Here is a 19852-nt window from a genome sequence, read left to right on the forward strand (position 1 = left end):
CAGTTGGATGGGAGTAAAATTTCCTGTTAGTCAAGTTACTGAACAGTTATAACCTAGTTCCTAGCCCTAAATCGACACTGAAGAAGAGTCATAGTGGACTCAAAGCTAACTCTATTTCTCCTTCCAAAGATGCTGCCAGACCTGCTGAGTTTATCCAGCATTTTCAGTTTTCCAGCATCAGCAGTATTTTGCCTTTATTTTACTTAAATTGACACTGTTTGGCATCTGCATTGTATGGGCCTCAAGTTGGTTCTGTGGGGGCTAAAATGTCAATCAGTATCAATCCATCCTCAAAGTCATCCAGTGGCCCCCCTGTCATTGAAACAGCCTCACCTGCTGGATCGGGCTTGATAAAATGAATAGATTCACTGCCATCTGTTTCCTGCCTGTCACCTGCCTGTAGGAAAGAATATGTCAAAATTAAGAATTCTTTGAGGTTTCTTAAGGTGGACATACTAGGAAGAAATAGAATTTGCAGTATCAATAACTTATTATGAGGAGAGATTAAGTAAATTGGGTACATTTTCTTTAGAGAGAATCCCAGCAACGTGGGAATAGGAAGTAAGTTTGTTCAGTCCCTCCACCTGTTCAGTCATTTAATCAGATCATGGCCCATCTGTAGATCAACACCATCATCTGTCTTTGGTCAATATACCTTGATACTCGTAAGTAATAGAAATCTACCAATCTCGGTCTTCAAAATTACAATTAATCCAGCTTCCGCAGCCTTTTGCAGGACAGAGTTTGGGATTTTCATTACCCTTTATTCGACAAAGAGTTTCCCATTTTCACTCCTGAATAGCCTCACTCGAAGGTTATGTCCCCTTTTTCTGGATTTCCCCCTCCAGAAGAAACAGGGGCGAAATTCTCCCCCAACGGCGCGATGTCCGCCGACTGGCGCCAAACACGGCGCCAATCAGACGGGCATCGCGCCGGCCCAAAGGTGCGGAATGCTCCGCATCTTTGGCGGCCTAGCCCCAACATTGAGGGGCTAGGCCGACGCCGGAGGGATTTCCGCCCCGCCAGCTGGCGGAAATGGCGTTTGTTTCCCCGCCAGCTGGCGCGGAAATGCGGCGCATGCGCGGTTGCGTCAGCGGCCGCTGACAGATTCCCGGCGCATGCGCAGGAGCGTCAGCGGCCGCTGTCAGTTTCCCGCGCATGCGGAGTGGGGAGCGTCTCTTCCGCCTCCGCCATGGTGGAGGCCGTAGCGGAGGCGGAAGGGAAAGAGTGCCCCCACGGCACAGGCCCGCCCGCGGATCGGTGGGCCCCGATCGCGGGCCAGGCCACCGTGGGGGCACCCCCCGGGGTCAGATCGCCCCGCGCCCCCCCCCCGAGGACCCCGGAGCCCGCCCACGCCGCCTGGTCCCGCCGGTAAATACCAGGTTTGATTTACGCCGGCGGGACAGGCAATTTCTGGGCGGGACTTCGGCCCATCCGGGCCGGAGAATCCAGCGGGGGGTCCCGCCAACCGGCGCGGCCCGATTCCCGCCCCCGCCCAATCTCCGGTACCGGAGACTTCGGCGGGGGCGGGGGCGGGATTCACAGCGGCCTACGACCATTCTCCGACCCGGCGGGGGGTCGGAGAATGGCTCCCCAGGTCCTCCATTTCTAACCGACCAAATCCCTATATCAATCTATGTACCTTTTAAAATCACAGGAATACAAGCCAAGTTTAGGCTGTCTTTTCTATTTTCCTGTAAGCTAGTGAAGGCAGTTCATATTCTAGAAATTCAAGTTTTTTAAAAATCAGAAAGTCAGGAGGAAGAAGAGAAGTTGGTCAGAACGTTTTACCCAAAAACATTAAAGATGAGCAATAAAGTTCCTGAGAAAAACATTGGAATGGACAGCATAAGCATCCAGAGCAGATATTTAAAGCTTCTGGAGAGAAAGGTTCAAGAGAAGGCTTTTGAAAAGACTGCTAACATGGACTGGATCAGTCGGAAATGGGCAAGCCCATTTGGCTAACAGCAATTTCCTTGAACTCAATGTTCATGGTGTCCACTTATCTGAAATCGATGAAAGACCTCTCAGCTGGCAGGCCTCGACTGATCCTCCAGCTCCTAGAGCCAAGAGGCAATGCTTCTTTCTCTAGAGAGTGAGACAGATTCCACCCAATAGATGAAGTACTTCACAATCTAACGAATCAAAGACATTGAAACCCAACTTAATTATACCAGATGGATGACAGTAACTGCTAAGAGGGTGGCAAAGGATTACAAAGTAATTTTAAAACATCAGTCTACTCGATGTCCTGGATGTTAATATTTAAAAAATTAAAATGAACCACAACCTCCCCTCCCTCCCCCAAAAAGCATTTAGGGCAAACACGTATTCATTCCCAAACACAGAAATAACTGTACCACACAACATATCATAAACAGAAAGCGCTGCCTTCATAAGCTATTCATGTGAGGCACATTAAGTTTAATTCCTTTTCAAATCACTCACCACATTAGAGAGGTGATCTGTGGCTAAGCCGAAATCTCCTATCTTCACGTGATCATTGGAATCCAAAAATATATTAACAGGTTTCAAATCCCTGTGAATCATACCCTGAAATAACAAGAGAACAGTTGAGCCAGGACAGGGTGAGCTCGGTGATTCATCAGTAAAACTGGAATTGGTGATTCCTCATAATCCAGTCAAGAATCAAACTGGATTCAGGCAAAGCAAGTCTGCTTCCAGGTCTACTGCATTCGCTGCTCCCAATGTGATCTCCTCTATATCGGAAAGACAAAACGCAGTCTGGGTGATCGCTTTGATGAGCATCTTCGGTATTCAGGACCCTGATCTTCCTGGTGCTTGCCATTTTAATAAAAGACCCTGCTCCCATGCCCACATGTCTGTTCTTGGCCTGCTGCAATGTTCCAGTGAAGCTCAACGCAAACTGGAGGAACAACATCTCATCTTCCGGTTAGGCACATCTAATCCGGTTAGGCAACATCAAATTCAACAACTTCAGATGATCAGCTCTACCCCACCTCGACCCATTTGTTTTCATCCTATTTCATTTTAACTGTCTTTTACCATTTCTTTCTTTCTTAATATATATTTAATTCCCCTCCCCCCACATCTACAGTTCATCCTCTGATGTTAGTTTCCCTGCTGTTTGGCCTTTCACATCTTTTGTTCTCTCTGGGGACTGCCATTCGCACTCTTTCCCCTTGGTTTCTGTGGCCATTAGCACCCGGTTTCCCTGGGTTTCTGTGGCTATGACTCATCTTTCATTCTTGCTCCACAGTATAAATATTTTCCACTTTCTCGGTCTGTTAGCTTTGACAAAGAGTCATCAGACTCGAAACGTTAGCTCTTTTCTCTCCCAACAGATGCTGCCAGACCTGCTGAGATTTCCCAGCATTTTCTCTTGCGTTTCTGCTTCCATCCTTTCTCACTGAAAATGTTTAAATATTTAACTTTTGAAATTTCATGTTTCCCTTTTAAAACGATTACCCTCTCTCACCCCGGTCATTCTCCACACGACCACCCCCATCTTCACGCCCTTAGTCCATGGAATGCAAGCTTGAAACATTGATGGTGGACTAGCTTCACCAAATCTGGCTGGTCGCACCACAGGACCCAGCTCTCCTCATCCTGCTCACGATTCCAGGATCATCCTGGAATGGAAAGAGACCCTCGGCATTTCTTCGTTACAAACTATTTTTCTTCAATCTTTCTTCCCTATCCCCTCCACCCTCACCTCCAGCACAAGCTATTTCACCAGGATTGATCCAATCCATTCAGCTGCCTCTCCCACCTCCTTTCCTTCCCCTAGCCCACCAAGTCAGACTTTCTCCCCAAGCTCAACTACTCAACCCTATTCCCACCAAAATGTTAACCATCCATTTACCTTTCTAGCCGTCATGTTAGGTAATATTAATGTCCTCAAATATCGTCCCTCTTCCTTTCGAATCAGTCATTATCACCCCCTCAAGAAAATCTGTAAATTCTTTGTCCTTGCAATCTACCATTCCATCCACAACCTCCTTTTCCTCTTCAAAGTCCTCAAACATGCTGTCACCTCCCAAATCCACACCCATCTCTCCCCGGTCTGAAGTGCTCATCCACAACCATGGCATTCTATTAGATCAATGGATGGCCAACAACTCTGTATCCTCACTATCACCAGCTCGATAGCATTGCCCATCGCCGTCCTGTCCCTGCTCATCTTCTTCTGAGATCGACAATCATGCTTTGTTATCTCTAGACCGATTCATTACAATCTTCAAAGAAAAATATTGCAGATACTGGAAATTTGAAAAAAAAAAAAAAAAAAATGCTGGATAAACTTAGCAGGTCAGGCGGCATTAGTGGAGATAAACAGATTTAATATTGCAGGCCCATGATCTTTCATCAGAACTATTAGTGTTCTCCTGGCCAGCTTCTCATTATGGACCCACTGTAAACTGAAATTCATCCAAAATCCTGTGGCCCATATTCTAATACATTAAATTCCATTCAACACACTGCGCTCGCTAACCTAGAAAGGTAACTGGACAATGCTTTGATTTTAAAATTCTTACGCTTGTTTTCAATTCCCTCCTTGACCTCATCCCTCTCCCTATCGTCATGCCCATCTCCAGTCCGACAATCCTCTGAAATCTCTGCACTCCTCCAATTTCACTCTTTTCTACAACATAATCCTGAATTTTGGATTTAGATTCATTGTCACGTGTACCGAGGTACAGTGAAAAGTATTGTTCTGCGTAAATCCAGACAGATCGTTCCATACATGAAAAAAAAAGCATACGGCATACGATAAATAAGGTTAAGGAAAAGGAGATAAGGATGATGACAAAAAGGAATAAGAGGTTAGGAGAAGAATATCTTTTAAATTAGGAAAGCAAAGATGAACTACAAAATTGAGGAATATAAGAAACACAAATAGGAATATAAGGAATGATGTTTTCTACTGATACAAACAAAAGAAATATCAGGATATGGTCAGGACCACAAGGTACACTTTATAGGTAATATCATCGAAATGGCAAAAATATTGAATAATTACTTTGTCTAAGTACATACTGTGATGTCTACTAAAGTTGAAAAAGAAAAAGTGATCAAAGAAGATGATGTTTAAGATAGAAAAGGAGAATATATTTGATAAACTAACCAGAGGGGTCAAAACTTATGGTTCCTTGGACTGCATTCACACATATTAAAATAAATTAGGAAAGGGATAGCAGAGACATTAATAGATAAATTATAAATTAGAAAAGGACCATAGTAGGGGCAGCACGGTGGCGCACTGATTCGCATTGCTGTCTCATGGCGCCGAGGTCCCAGGTTCGATCCCGGCTCTGGGTCACTGTCCGTGTGGAGTTTGCACATTCGCCCCGTGTTTGCATGGATTTCACCCCACAACCCAAAGATTGCATGGATTTCACCCCCACAATCTTTCATTGGAAAAAAAGAATTGGGTACTCTAAATTTATAAAAAAAGAAAAATAAAGAAAAGGACCATAGTCAAATTTTAAAAGGCAACATCATGCTTGTCCAAACTTATGGAACTCTTTAAAATAATAAAGAGCAGACACGGGCGAAGTTATGGAGGCAATATAATTGGAATACCACATGGTACAATCAGGGCCTGTGTAATTAGGGCTTAAATAACAAAATGGATAGTAAGCTACAAATCAGAAAAACTGTTAGTGAGGGTAGCGACTCAACGACTACCGGTGACAACATGTAGGTGGAGGTCGCACGTTGGGAAGCTCCTGCTCGAGGTTCTGGTTTCTTGAACTTTAATGCCCAATCCCAGGGACAATTTTTGGATAAGTCGGTGTAGGAAGATATTAGATAGGGGTACGATGTCAAAGGCCCAGAAGAAGAAGGTGGAAAGAAGGGGCGAACGAAAATCCGTCGTCAAGTGAGTCGACGTCTCAGGCGGGAAAAAAGATGACGGGGGAAGGAGCACAATGTGGTGCCACTCCCCTCACGGTGGAATCTCTGATCGAGGTGATGTCCAAAGAATTTGAAAGGCTGTTGGCTAGGCTTATGGGGGGAGCTAGGAGAAGTAGATCCATGGAGATTCCTACATGCAGAGGTACAGGAGTATTCATTTTTCTCCCCGATACACAAGGTGTACTCAAGAATTGACTTCCTTGTGGTGGAAAAGGTGCTATTGGCTGGGATTCAGAGGTCTACTCAGTAATTGTGATTTTGGATCATGCCCCGCACTGGATGGATGTGGTATTGGAAAATAGGGTAGCTCAGAGGACGGGTGGAGAATGGATGTGGGGATATTAGCGGGCCAGAGCTTCTGTGAGAAGATTGGGAAGGTGATCGAGGAGTATGTGGTGTTTAATTGTATGGGAGAGGTCTCGCAATCGGTGGCCTGGGAGGCGCTGAAGGCGGTGGTAAAGGGGGAGGGGGTGTGATTTTGTTTAAGGCTAAGGTAGATAGGGCGGAGAGGGAAGGGCCAAAGACTGATAGAGGAGATTTTGGAGGTAAATGGGGAGTATGCTGAGGGACAGACCCGGGTCTCAGAGTTAAGAGGAATAATAATAATAATCGCTTATTGTCACAAGTAGGCTTCAATGAAGTTACTGTGAAAAGCCCCTAGTCGCCACCTGTTCGGGGAGGCTGGAACGGGAATTGAACCTGCTGCTGCTGTTCTTGTTCTGCATTACAAGCCAGCTGCCTTAGCCCACTGCGCTAAACTAACCCCTGTGAGGAGTTACAAGTGAGGTTCGATCAACTGTCCATAGGGAAAGCGGTACGTCAGCTGAGAAAGGCGAAGGGGGCGGTATATCAGTATGGGGAGAAGGCAGGATGCATGCTGGCTGGCCAACTCCAGAGGGTGGCAACGGAGAGTGAGATAGTTCGGATACGGAATAAAGTGGGGAAGTTGGTGGTGGCTCCGGAGTAAATTAATGAAGTATTTGAAGAATTTGATAGAGACCTATATAGGTCGGAGCCACCAGGGGACGAACGGGTGATGAGGGAGTTCTTGGATGGGTTGGAGTACCCGAGGTTGGGAGAGGAGGATAGTGTGGGCTTGGAGGAGCTGGTGAAGGAGGCAATTGGGACGATGCAGGAAGGCAAGGCGGTGGGGCCGACATGTTCCCAGCCGAATTATATAAGGAATTTAAAGACAAGCTGGCTCTGCTAATGGTGGGCATGTTCGAAGACACGATGGACAAAGGTATCTTGCCACAAACGATGGGACAGGCTTCCATTTGTTTTTGCTAAAGAAAGACAAGGACCCGATGGAGTGTGGGTCATATAGACCCATTTCTCTGCTGAATGTAGAGCCAAACATTTGTCAAAGGTGTTAAGGCTGGAGGGGTGTCTGCTGAAGGTGATCAGGGAGGATCAGACCGGGTTAGTTAAGGGAAGGCAGTTGTTTTTGAATGTGAGAGGTTGCTGAATGTGGTCCTCTCTCCAGCAGAGGGAAGGGAGACTGAAGTGGGGGTGGCTCTGGATGCGGAGAAGGTATCGATCGGGTTATCTGATGGCGGTACTGGAGAGGTTTGGGATCGGCGGATGTTTGGGGCATGGGTGGGGCTGCCATATAAGGAACCAAGGGCAGGGGCAGCATGGTGACGCAGTGGTTAACATTGCTGCCTCACGGCGCTGAGGTCCCAGGTTCGATCCCGGCTCTGGGTCACTGTCCATGTGGAGTTTGCACATTCGCCCCGTGTTTTGTGTGGGTTTCACCCCCTCAACCCAAAGATGTGCAGGGTAGGTGGATTGGCCACACTAAATTGCCCCTTAACTGGAAAAAAATGAATTGGGTACTCTAAATTTTGGAAAAAAGGAACCAAGACCAAGTGTATGCACAAATAATTCAAATTTGGGGTATTTTGCATTACATCGGGGAAGGAGGTAGGGGTGCCCATGTCCCCCTTCTGTTTGCAATGCCTACAGAGCCCTTGGCCATTGCTCTGAGGAGCTCGAGGTTGAGGAAGGGGATGATGAGGGGCGAGGTACATAGAGGTTCCCTCCATGCAGATGACCTGCTCTTGTACATCTCGGAGCCGACAGTATCAGTGGGAGTATAATGGAGGTTTGGGAAGTTCTTGGGGTACAAGTTAAACCTAGGGAAAAGTGAGGTTTTCATGGTCTCCCCACTGGAAGTGGAAGCGGGGGCGAGAGGGCTGCCATTCCACTTGGCGACGTCTCACTAAGTATCTGCGAGTGCAGGTGGCTCGAGACTGGGAAGGGCTCCGGAAGTTTAATTTTCCAGTTTGGTGGTGCTGGTGGCTTTTGAGGGGGTGGGGGGGACAATCTCCCTTTGTCGTTGCAGGCTGTCAAAATGAATTTGTTGCCGCGGTTCCTTTTCTTGTTTCAGTGTCTGCAGTCTTTCTATCCAAATCGTTCTTCAAGGGGGTTGATAAGTTGATCACTAATTTTGTTGGGGGGGGGGGGGGGTCCAGGATTCGGACGGTGACATTGGGCGGTAAATACTGAGATGGTGAGAGGATGGTGCAAGGAGGGAGGGCTCTGTGGGTAAGGATGAAGACGGGCTCTTGCAGGGGGTTGGCATTGTGGGCGCTGGCAACAGCACCGCACCCAATGGCCCCAGGAAAGTATTCAGGGAGTCAGGTGGTGGTGGCCACATTGATGATTTGGAGACAGTTTAAATTGCACTTTAAATTGAGGGCTCGGTCAGGGGGGAAGCCGATTAGGGGGAATCATAGGTTCGAGCCAGGAAGGAGATGCGAGATTTGGAGGTTGGGCGAAGAGGTTATCAGTGAAATTAAGGATTTGTTCCTTAGGGGATGATTCGCGAGTCTAGAAGAGCTGGGAGAGAAATATGGGTTGACACAGAGAGAAGTGTTTAGGTACATGCAGATGCAGGACTTCGCAAGGAAGGTATTCCCGATCTTCCCGGTAGCGCCTGCCTCCTTGTTGTTGGAGGAGGTGTTGTCAGGAGGGGAATTGGAGAAGTGAGTCATCTCGGCGATTTACGGGAGGATGGAGGAGGATGGGGTGTCCATGGAGAGGATTAAGGCAAAATGGGAAGAGGAGCTGGGGATGGCATAAGAAGAGGGACTGTGGTGTGAGGTGCTGTGGAGGGTGAATGCCTCGACTTCTTGTGCGAGGTTGGGGCTGATATAGCTGAAGGTAGTGTATAGGGCGTACCTCACTAAATCAATGATGAGCCAGCTGTTCGAGGGAGAGGAAGCTACCTGTGAGTGATGTGGAAGAGCTCCTGGAAATCATGTTCACATGTTTTGGTCCTGTCCGAAACTAGAAATTTTTTGGAGTTGGTATTCAGGACAATTTCGGGGGTCTTACATGTGGATGTGAAGTCCGACCTCGTAGAACCCATATTCAGTGTATCGGACCAGCTCGAACTACAGGCAGGCCTGGGGGCAGATGTCTTAGCCTTCGCCTCGTTGATCGCTCTAAGGTGGGTTTTGTTGGGGTGGAGGTCAGCCTCTCCACCCTACCTCTCGGCGTGGCGGGGGGATTTATTAGTGTTTTTGACCCTAGAGGGGTAAAGTTTGAGCTGAGGGGGATGAAGGAGGGGTTCTACAATTTTTGGGGTTTGTTTATTATGTATTTTCGGGAGTTGGTTACCGTTGACTGTTGAGTGGGGGGAGGTGGGAGATGTCTTGTTTGTTTGTTTGAGGGTTGCTTGGGGCTGTTTGGGGATTGTATTTTGAAAATGTTGAAAATTTGTTGAATAAAAATATGTGTTTTTTAAAAAGATAGCTACTCAACCTGGCAAAAGGCGAGAGGTGGTGTTTTACAGATTAGTGCTAAGGCAATACGACTTACATCAATGACTTACATTTGCGAATCAGAAGTATAATTTCTAAAGTTGCAGATGACACCAAGTTTGATGGCATAGTGAACCCTGAGATGCAACAAATTACAGTAGGACATTAACAAAATTGCAGACTGAATGTCCAATCGACAAATGAATTTTAATATAAGTATGTGGCGGTGTATTTTTGTAAAAAGGATAGGCGTGTCACATACCGCTTGAACAATAAGAGTCTGAATGAAGCAGAGGAGCAAAGAGATCTAAGGAAGAAGTTACACAAATCCTGAAACTGAATGATGCAGATTAATATGGCCACAAAAAGGCAAAAACAGTACTGGGGTTCATACCTTTTTGGATAGAACTGAACAGTAGAAAAGCTATGTTAAACTTGCCTCAAATGGCTTGTTAGGCTAAATATAGAGAAATATTTCCATTTGTGGGGGAGTTGTAGAGATCTACCATGCGGATCTAGTGGCACTTGCAAACACTAAAACTCAGTAGAAATTTGAGTTAACACTTCTCGGGTGCAAATAAGAATAGTTTTATTGACTTTAGTTGATTACAATTGAGAATTACTTAAATCTTATTCTCTAATAAGTCCAACTAGCAAAAGGACTCAAAGAGAAGCAATTTGTAGACAACATACCTTTCAAATAATACAGAAATGATTTTCTTGCTTACAGCAAAACAGCTTGCATTTACTTCGAGAGTTAGAGTTAGAAAGTGAAAGTATGAAAGATAGAGACAGCGAATAGCTTAGATCAAAGAATATAGAATGATCCAGATAAAATTTGGCCATATCACGGTTATACTAAATCATATCTGTCTTTAGCCATCTAGCTACACCCCTATGTAATCCTAATTGGTTTGCTTTGGAATCAAATAAGTTTGATTTGACGGTTAGTTGTCTGTCTTTAATGTGCAACATTAACTTGAAATGTTTCATAAATGAATTCTTGTGTGTTCTGGAATGCGATTTGGTGCCGTTATCGCAAGTGGCTTGAACTGGATTCTTGCTGACTTGACTGTTGGGACAATGGCTCCTTTAGGTTACTGTACCATTGCTATGCTGTTGTCATGGAGCTGCCCTGTCCTTGGACTACTTAGTGTCATATTATCTTGCAAATGTATTTGTTAGCTGAATAAGAATGCTGTTTTAATCTTATAATGAATTATGCTGTTTCTGTGTTCTGTTGAAGCTATGTTTTGAAATGAATTATGCTGAATACGTGTTTTGAAATGATCTAAGGTTATGAGTGAGTTTTAAAATGGGTTATAATAGACATGGGGCTTAATGCTAAATAGCTATCTTTTACCTATTATTTTTACCTATTTTACCTATCAGGTGTGTTAGAAAATAGCTGGCTTCTACAGAAGTCCAGGAGAAATACCTTATTATGAGCTAGATCTCTGTGATGTGAACTTTGCCAAAAGTCTTTTGGAAGTTTGGATACATTGGGCGGAATCTTACCATATATTTTCAAAGTGTCAGGCTCAGATTAAAAACTGTGTAGCTCTCCAATTGCACAGACAAGTTTTCGCTCCCGATTTAGAGCCTCTTTAAAATGCATGGGCGTGATTTACATCATCACTCATTGGGCAGCACAGTAGCTCAGTGTCCAGTACTTTTTCCTCATGGCGCCGAGGACCCGGGTTCGATCCCGGCCTCGGGTCACTGTCCATGTGGAGTTTGCACATTCTCCGTGTCGACATGGGTCTCACCCCCACAACCCAAAACGATGTTCAGGGTACGTGAATTTTCCACGCTAAGCTGCCCCTTAACTGGAATAAAAAAGAATTGGGTTTCCACCATCACCCTTGCAGGGTGGGGCCTGATAGAGCTGGCACCCGGCTCCACAGAGGTCTTTAAAGGTTGTCTCGATCAACACTGAGGTTTTGCGTCACGTCAGCAAAGATTGAAAGTTAAGTGAAGGAGGATCAAGTGGGTGGGGAGGCTGTTAATAATATTAGAATGCAGTTAAATGTATTTAAATGAGCTTCCGGCACTTTGTGGGCAAGAACCTAATGACATCGCCGGCGAGGGGCAGGGAAAATTGGGAAACGTGATCTCTCCGGAGGAAATCACGTTTCCAGATTCTCTCCAAATTTCCGCCCACGTTGCCATTCTCTGATAGCTATCACAGGCTAAAAGTCACTCCCACAAGATTATCATAAATTCCCCCATAAAGAGCTATTCTGCAAAACTAACCTGTTCATGGATATATGCTAGTCCATCAAGGATTTCCCGGAACAGCCTCCAGAGACGGTTAATATCTCTATATAGTCCCTGGTCAATTGTGTCCCGTAAAGTGCTTTTCTCACAGTATTCCATCTGAAAAAGCCAAGGAAATAAAATGTACCATTTGCAAGTCACGTAGCAATGTGCCTGTAAATTCAGCACCTCTGATTCAACTCACTGGGTGACCATTTATTTGATTGAACTACATCCACAAAATCACACAGCTGCAACTCAAAAACAAGCCAGAGTCTCATTACTACAGTTATTGATCTTGCAGCCAATTTGGCAAAGAGCATTGAAGTGCAAAGATTTTTGGTTACAAATAATGATATTCAAGAAATTGCTCGCAGCCCAAAGGATAAATTGCAGTGTAACTTGCACTGACAAAATTTGTATACACACTAAGTAATCAGGTCAAACACAGGAAAACATCTAACAATTATGCGATAACAAAACAGACAAAAGATTCAGTAGGTAACAGGGAAATGATGGATGAGATATAATAAGAAATGTAAAGTTGAATTCAAATGTATTAAAATTACAAACCAATCCACCATTGAAGCACAGTACTGTATTGCGGACTCTTAACCATAAGAAACAGGACTACATCAGTACCATTCCGTCCTGCATGAATTTAATTGAACTTCTGAGTTGCCTTGATTTTTCTGGGTATGGTGGGTTACCAGTTCTGAAATTGGGTAGCTTGCATAAAGGATTTTTCAAACTTAGTACAAATATTAACTCTTATTTTTTGTTGACTTTTGAGTAAGGGATCAAGATGGGCTTTGTCACACAATTGGCATGAAGATCAATCTCAGCACGTGCTTCTACATTCTTGTGATTTGGGTAATTTGTGCGTGGGTGAAGCCAGGGTGCAGCGTATTTGATCAAGCTGATTTTTAAAAAATGTATTTTATTCCAAACTTATTCAAACGGTTACAAAATATAACAGTTTGGGGAACATATTCCCCAACACACAGTTACACAGTTTGTACAAATTTTTTCCCCATTTTCACCCTCCCCTCTGTGACGAACAACTCCTCAAACATGGCCACAATAGCCCTCACCTTGCCTCAAAGCCCTCCTCTGAACCCCTCAATTCATATTTGATCTTTTCCAGACGGAGAAAGTCGTGTAAGTCACCCAGCCAGGCCACCATCCCCAGTGGCGTTGCCGACCGCCATTCCAACAAGATCCTTCGCCGGGCAACCAGAGAGGCGAAGGCACAACATCAGCCTTCCTCCCCTCTATCAGTTCCGTCTTCTCCAATATCCCAAATATCACCACCAAAGGATCCGGCCCAACCTCCTCCTCCACAATCCTCGTTAATGCCGGCCCCAGAACATATGTGCGTGGTTTGCTGGTCCTCGCCAACACTTCTCGCACTCGCCTGACACTCCCTGGAAGAACCCACTCATTCTTGCCCAAGTCATATGCACTCGGTGCACCACCTTGAATTGTATCAGGCTCATCCTCACCCACGAGGAAGTCGTGTTTAACCTGCGTAGCGCCCTCACCCCAAACTCCCAGTTTAACTCCCCTCCCACTTCTCCTTAATCTTCACCACCTGCTCTCCCAGCCACCCATATATGTCACCAATCCTGCTCTCCCCTTCCACGTCCGGGAGCAGCAGTCGTTCCAGCAGGGCATACTTCGGTAACTCTTTCCAAACCTTCCGCGTGAAGTCCCTTACTTGCAAGTATGTAAACTCACTTCTTCTCGGGAGCTCTACCCTCTCCTTCAGTTCCTCTATATTGGTAAACCTCTCCTCCAGGTACAGATCCCTCACCGTAACCAGCCCCACCTCTCTCCACTTGCTATACATACCGTCTGCCCCCCCCCCCCCCAATAATAATGCAGCAGGTCACCCCCCTTCTGCCTCTTGGCACCATCCCTGCCCACACGAACTCGGAGATAATCGTATCCAGCTTCCTCAAAAAGGCCTTTGGTACAAAAATCGTAAGCATCTGGAACAGGAATAGAAACCTTGGCAGGGCGTTCATCTTCACCAATTGGACCCTCCCTGCCAGAATCAGATGCAGCGTATCCCACGTCTTCAGATCATTCTTAACCTCCTCCACCGGTTTTGTTAAATTCCATTGATGCAGCAGCGCCCATTCACCCGTTACCCAAATCCCCAGATATTTAAAGTTATCTCGGGCTACTTTAAATGGTAACCGCCCTAAGCTGACTCTCCGACCAAGCTCGTTCGCCGAGAACACTTCACTTTTCCCTACGTTCAACTTGTATCCTGAGAACGCCCCGAGCTTCCCTAATAGGCCCATAATCCTCCCCATGTTCTCCAGCGGGTCCAACACGTACAGTAACAGGACGTCCGCATCTAGTGACACCCGATGCTCCCTACTCCCCCTCATAATCCCTTACAACTCTGCCGACCCCCTAAGGCCAGATCAAGGTGTCTTTGCCTGCTTGCATTAACAGGTCACAAACAGGGAGACTGAAAGGGATGAGGATTGGAGAATGAATATCTATTCATTTTTATCTTTTCTTTTTAAGTGTACCGCCACTTGACCATTCCACTTCAAACCCAGGATTTTCAGGACCTTCCCCTCTGTCAATGTAATTGCCTGACTTGATGTCAAGCAGCACGTACTCATGTCTACCAAAGTCTACTTGCATGGTGTTTCGAGTAGTCAAGTTACTATATATTTTCATCCTTCTGGGGAACTGTATCTTTGCGTCCATAGTTGGAGAAATTTTCCAAAATCTCCTCAGGACTTCTCCCACCTAGCCACCATTTGAATGGCATTGTGGTAGCCAATCGGGAACTCCAACCCCAAGGAAATTCACAACCGTTATGTCTGGCAGATGCAGGAACTATTTCACCTCAGCTGACCTACAACGTAGCCACAATTGCTCATCTGGTTTGCGTACACAAAGACACAGAGAAAGAGAGGTAGGCGGAGAGAAAGAAAGAGGCCATAAAGTAGCTCATCACATCTGCAGGATGTCCCAGATTGCTTTGGGAAATAATCACATCTTATCTGTAATCACTTATGTTGGTGCTATAAATGCTGTTGTCAATTTTCTCAGCACGAGACTTCCGGTTGCGGTGAGGATGAGCTAGCCGCACGTTTCGGCGGCTCCAGCTCCAACAGACCTTCGGGCTCTTTTAAGAGCCCCAACGGGGATTTTTTCGGCCGAGCAACCCGGTGTGGGGTGTGTGGGAAGGGAGTCCCCCCCGAACGACGGTGGAAAAAACCGGCGGCGGCGGCCTGAAGAATCTTCGACCATAAGGTCAGAGGGAGTGGAAGACAAAATGGCGGCGGAGAAATCGCAGGCGACATGGGGGCCTGAGCAGGACAAGGTCGTGAGACGGTGCGTGGACCTGCTGAAGAAGGAGGTACTGACCCCGATGCTACAGGCAATTGAGGGGCTTAAGGAGACTTTAAAGACCCAGGAGACTGAGCTTCGCGTGGTGGAGCAGAAGGTGTCAGGTATTGAGGATGAGGTCCTGGGCCTGGCGGTTCAGACTCAGACGCATGAGGCACTTCATAAAAAGTGTGCTGAAAGGATCGAGGCCCTTGAAAATGGAGCGCGAAGGAAGAACCTTAGGATACTAGGTCTCCCTGAGGGTGTGGAAGGAGTGGACTGTGGAGCGTACGCAAGTAAGATGCTGAGCTCGCTGATGGGTGCTGAGGCCCCTGCGGGCCCCATGGAGGTGGAGTGGGCAGGTCGGATCCCGGCGAGAAGACCAAAAGCGGGAGAACCATCGAGGGTGATAATCGTGCGATTCTACCGCCTTAAGGTCAGAGAAGAGGTCCTGAGATGGGCTAAAAAGGTGCGGAGTAGTAGATGGGAGAATGCGGTGGTACAGATATACCAGGATTGGAGTGCGGAGGTGGCGAGAAGGAGGGCGAGCTTCAACCGAGCCAAAGAGGTTTTGCACAAAAAGAAGGTGAAGTTTGGGATGCTGCAGCCGGCAAGACTATGGGTCACGTATCAGGAGAGACACTATTACTTTGAGACGGCGGAGGAAGCATGGACCTTTATTAAAGAAGAGAAACTGGACCGGAACTGAGGGACTGATGCTGCAGGGAATTGTTATTGTTTTATTAATGTTATGGTGAAAGTTAATCGAGAAGTAAACAGGGAAGGGGGGAGACACTGGGGAAATGTGGGCGCCAGTGAGGGGGGAAAGACGGGACATAGTCGGAGAATGGGGAGGGGGAGGGGAAAGGGAGCTGCGCCATAAGAGGCGGGTCAGGTAAAGGGATGTTCCCGCACCAGAAAGAATAAGGCGGGAAAACAGGCGCAAGGCGGATGGGAGTTCCCTCACACCGAGGGGGTCGAGGAGTGAGCAGGAGTAGCCGGGGTCAGTTGAAGTCAGCTGACTTACGGAAGTGATATGGGGGGAGCAATCAAGCTAGATAGGGATCTAGCGGGGGGGGGGGGGCGACAACTGGGTTGCTGCTGCGGAAATCCAAAAGGGAATGGCTAAAGAGTGGGTGGTCGGGGACGGTGTGCGACGCTGGGGGAGCGAGCGGGAGCGCGGAGGCGGGATATGGGACTGGCCTAGAGAAGGTAATGGCTAGTCGACACGGGAGGGGGGCAGGTAGCCCCCTAGTGAGGCTGATCACGTGGAACGTGAGAGGCCTGAATGGACCGATAAAAAGGGCCCGAGCGCTCGCGCATTTGAAAGGACTAAGGGCAGACGTGGCTATGCTCCAAGAGACGCACCTAAAGGTGGCGGACCAAGATAGGCTAAGGAAATGATGGGTGGGACAGGTGTTCCACTCAGGACTGGACGCAAAGAACAGAGGGGTGGCCATTTTGGTGGGGAAACGGGTAGCATTTGAAGCAAAGAACATTGTAGCAGATAGCGGAGGTAGATATGTAATGGTGAGTGGTAGGCTGGAGGGAATGGAGGTCGTGTTGGTTAATGTGTATGCCCCAAATTGGGACGATGCGGGATTCATGAGACGGATGCTGGGGCGTATACCGGACCTGGAGGCAGGAAATTTGATTTTAGGAGGGGACTTCAATACGGTGCTGGACCCGGGGCTAGATAGATCCAGCTCAAGGACCGGAAGAAGGCCGGCAGCGGCCAAGGTACTTAAGGGATTTATGGACCAAATGGGGGGAGTGGATCCATGGCGATTTCTAAGACCTAGGGCTAGGGAGTATTCCTTCTTCTCCCATGTCCATAAAGTGTACTCCCGGATAGATTTTTTTGTTTTAGGAAGGTCGTTGATCTCTAGGGTGGAAGAAGCTGAATACTCAGCCATAGCGGTTTCGGATCATGCCCCACATTGGGTGGACCTGGAAGTAGGAGAGGACAGGGAGCAGAGAACACTCTGGCGATTAGATGTGGGACTGATGGCGGATGAGGGAGTGTGTGCAAGAGTGAGGGGGTGTATTGAGAGATACCTGGAGGTCAATGACGACGGCGAGGTCCCTGTGGGAGTGGTCTGGGAAGCACTAAAAGCGGTGGGCAGAGGAGAGCTGATCTCTATTGGGGCCCACAAAAGGAAAACAGAGGCCAAGGAAAGGGATAGATTACTGGGGGAAATTTTAAGGGTGGACAGGGAATTTGCAGAGACCCCGGAGGAGGAGCTGTACAGGGAGAGGAGACGACTCCAGACAGAGTTTGACCTTCTGACCACCAGAAAGGCGGAGGTACTGTGGAGGAAGGCACAGGGGAGGAGGTACGAATATGGGGAAAAGGCTAGTCGCCTGTTGGCGCACCAACTGCGAAAGAGGGCAGCAGCGAGGGAGATAGGAGGAATTAGGGATGAAAGGGGAGACACTGTGCGAAGGCCAGGAAAGATAAATGAGGTGTTTAAGACCTTTTATGAGGAACTGTATAGGTCTCAACCCCCAGGGGGAGAGGAGGGGATGCGGCAGTTCCTGGACCAATTGAGGTTCCCGAAAGTGGAGGAGCGGGAGGTGGCAGGCCTGGGGGCGCCGATTGAGGTGGATGAGGTTATTAAGGGACTGGGAAGCATGCAGGCAGGGAAGGCTCCGGGGCCGTACCGGTTCCCGGTTGAATACTACAGAAAATATGTGGACTTGTTGGCCCCGTTGATGGCGAGGACGTTCAATGAGGCCAGGGAAGGGGGACTCTACCCCCGATGATGTCGGAGGCGACGATATCGCTAATTTTGAAGAGAGACAAAGATCTGTTGCAGTGCGGGTCCTATAGACCTATTTCACTATTGAACGTGGACGCCAAGTTGCTGGCAAAGGTACTGGCATCGAGGATAGAGGACTGTGTCCCGGGGGGTGGTACACGAAGACCAGACAGGGTTCGTAAAAGGGAGACAACTGAATGTTAATGTGCGACGACTATTAGGGGTGATAATGATGTCCCCAGTGGAGGGGGAGGCAGAGATAGTGGCGGCAATGGACGCAGAGAAGGCATTTGATAGGGTGGAGTGGGAGTATTTATGGGAAGTGTTAAGGAGGTTTGGGAACGGGTTTATTCGCTGGGTTAGACTTCTTTATGGGGCACCAACGGCAAGCGTAGTTACAGGTCGACACAGATCGGAGTATTTCCGATTATATAGGGGAACAAGACAGGGATGCCCGCTGTTTCCATTGTTGTTTGCGTTGGCAATTGAACCTCTGGCCATGGCGTTGAGAGACTCCAGGAAATGGAGAGGGGTGATTAGAGGGGGAGAAGAACATCGAGTCTCATTATACGTGGATGACCTATTGCTATACGTGTCGGACCCAGCCGGGGGGGGGGGGGGTGATAGAGGTTATGCGAATTTTGAGGAGGTTCGGGGAATTCTCGGGGTATAGGCTAAACATGGGGAAGAGTGAATTATTTGTGATACATCCAGGGGACCAAAGTAGAGAGATAGAAGGCTTACCGCTAAGGAAAGTGGAAAGAAACTTCCGATACCTGGGGATTCAGATCGCTAGGAGCTGGGGAACCTTGCACAGACTTAATTTGACACGGCTGGTAGAACAAATGGAGGAGGACTTCAAGAGGTGGGACATGCAGCCTTTATCGCTGGCGGACAGGGTGCAAGCAATTAAGATGATGGTCCTCCCGAGGTTCTTATTTGTATTTCAATGTCTCCCTATATTAATCACCAGGACCTTTTTTAATAAAATAGATAGGAGCATCACGAGCTTTGTGTGGGCAGGAAAAGTTCCGAGAGTAAGGAGGGGGTTCCTTCAGCGTAGTAGGGATAGAGGAAGACTGGCACTACCGAACTTGGGAGATTATTATTGGGCCGCCAATGTGGCAATGATACGTAGATGGATGATGGAGGGTGAGGGAGCGGCGTGGAAAAGACTGGAGAGAAAGTCCTGTAAAGGGATGAGTTTAGAGGCGCTGGTGATGGCACCGCTACCGCTCTCACCTAAAAAGTATACCACGAACCCGGTGGTGGCGGCAACACTGAACATATGGGGACAGTGGAGGCGACAGAGAGGGGTGCGGGGAGCCCTGGTGGGGTCCCCTATCAAGAACAACCATAGGTTCGCCCCAGGAAGAATGGATGGAGGATTTCAGAGCTGGTACCAGTTGGGAATTAGGAAGGTGGGAGATTTATTCATAGATGGGACTTTTGCGAGCTTGGGAGCATTGGAGGAAAAGTATAAGTTACCCCGGGGAAATTTCTTGCGATATATGCAGGTGAGGGCGTTTACTAGACAACAGGTGAGGGAATTTCCGTTGCTCCCGACACAGGGGATACAGGACAGGGTGGTGTGGGTCGGAGAGGGCAAGGTGTCAGAGATTTACAGAGAGATGAGGGAAGAGGGGGAGGAGTCGGTGGGAGAACTAAAGGGAAAGTGGGAAGAAGAATTAGGGGAGGAGATAGAACAGGGTATGTGGGCTGATGCCCTAAACAGGGTAAACTCCTCTTCCTCATGCGCCAGGCTTAGCCTGATTCAATTTAAGGTGCTACATAGAGCAC

General features: G+C 47.6%; 1 protein-coding gene across 1 annotated transcript in view; it reads right to left on the reverse strand.

Annotated features, from left to right (window-relative positions):
* The window catches only part of LOC140398279 (eIF-2-alpha kinase GCN2-like), a 257905-nt gene that overhangs the window by 111634 nt on the left and 126419 nt on the right, over window positions 1–19852 (reverse strand). Inside the window, 3 exon segments of the mRNA XM_072486762.1 lie at window positions 334–397; window positions 2449–2553; window positions 11928–12050. Of these exon segments, the coding sequence (XP_072342863.1) occupies window positions 334–397; window positions 2449–2553; window positions 11928–12050 (292 nt within the window).

The sequence above is a fragment of the Scyliorhinus torazame genome, chromosome 2, assembly GCF_047496885.1.
Source record: "Scyliorhinus torazame isolate Kashiwa2021f chromosome 2, sScyTor2.1, whole genome shotgun sequence".
Lineage (NCBI taxonomy): Eukaryota > Metazoa > Chordata > Chondrichthyes > Carcharhiniformes > Scyliorhinidae > Scyliorhinus > Scyliorhinus torazame.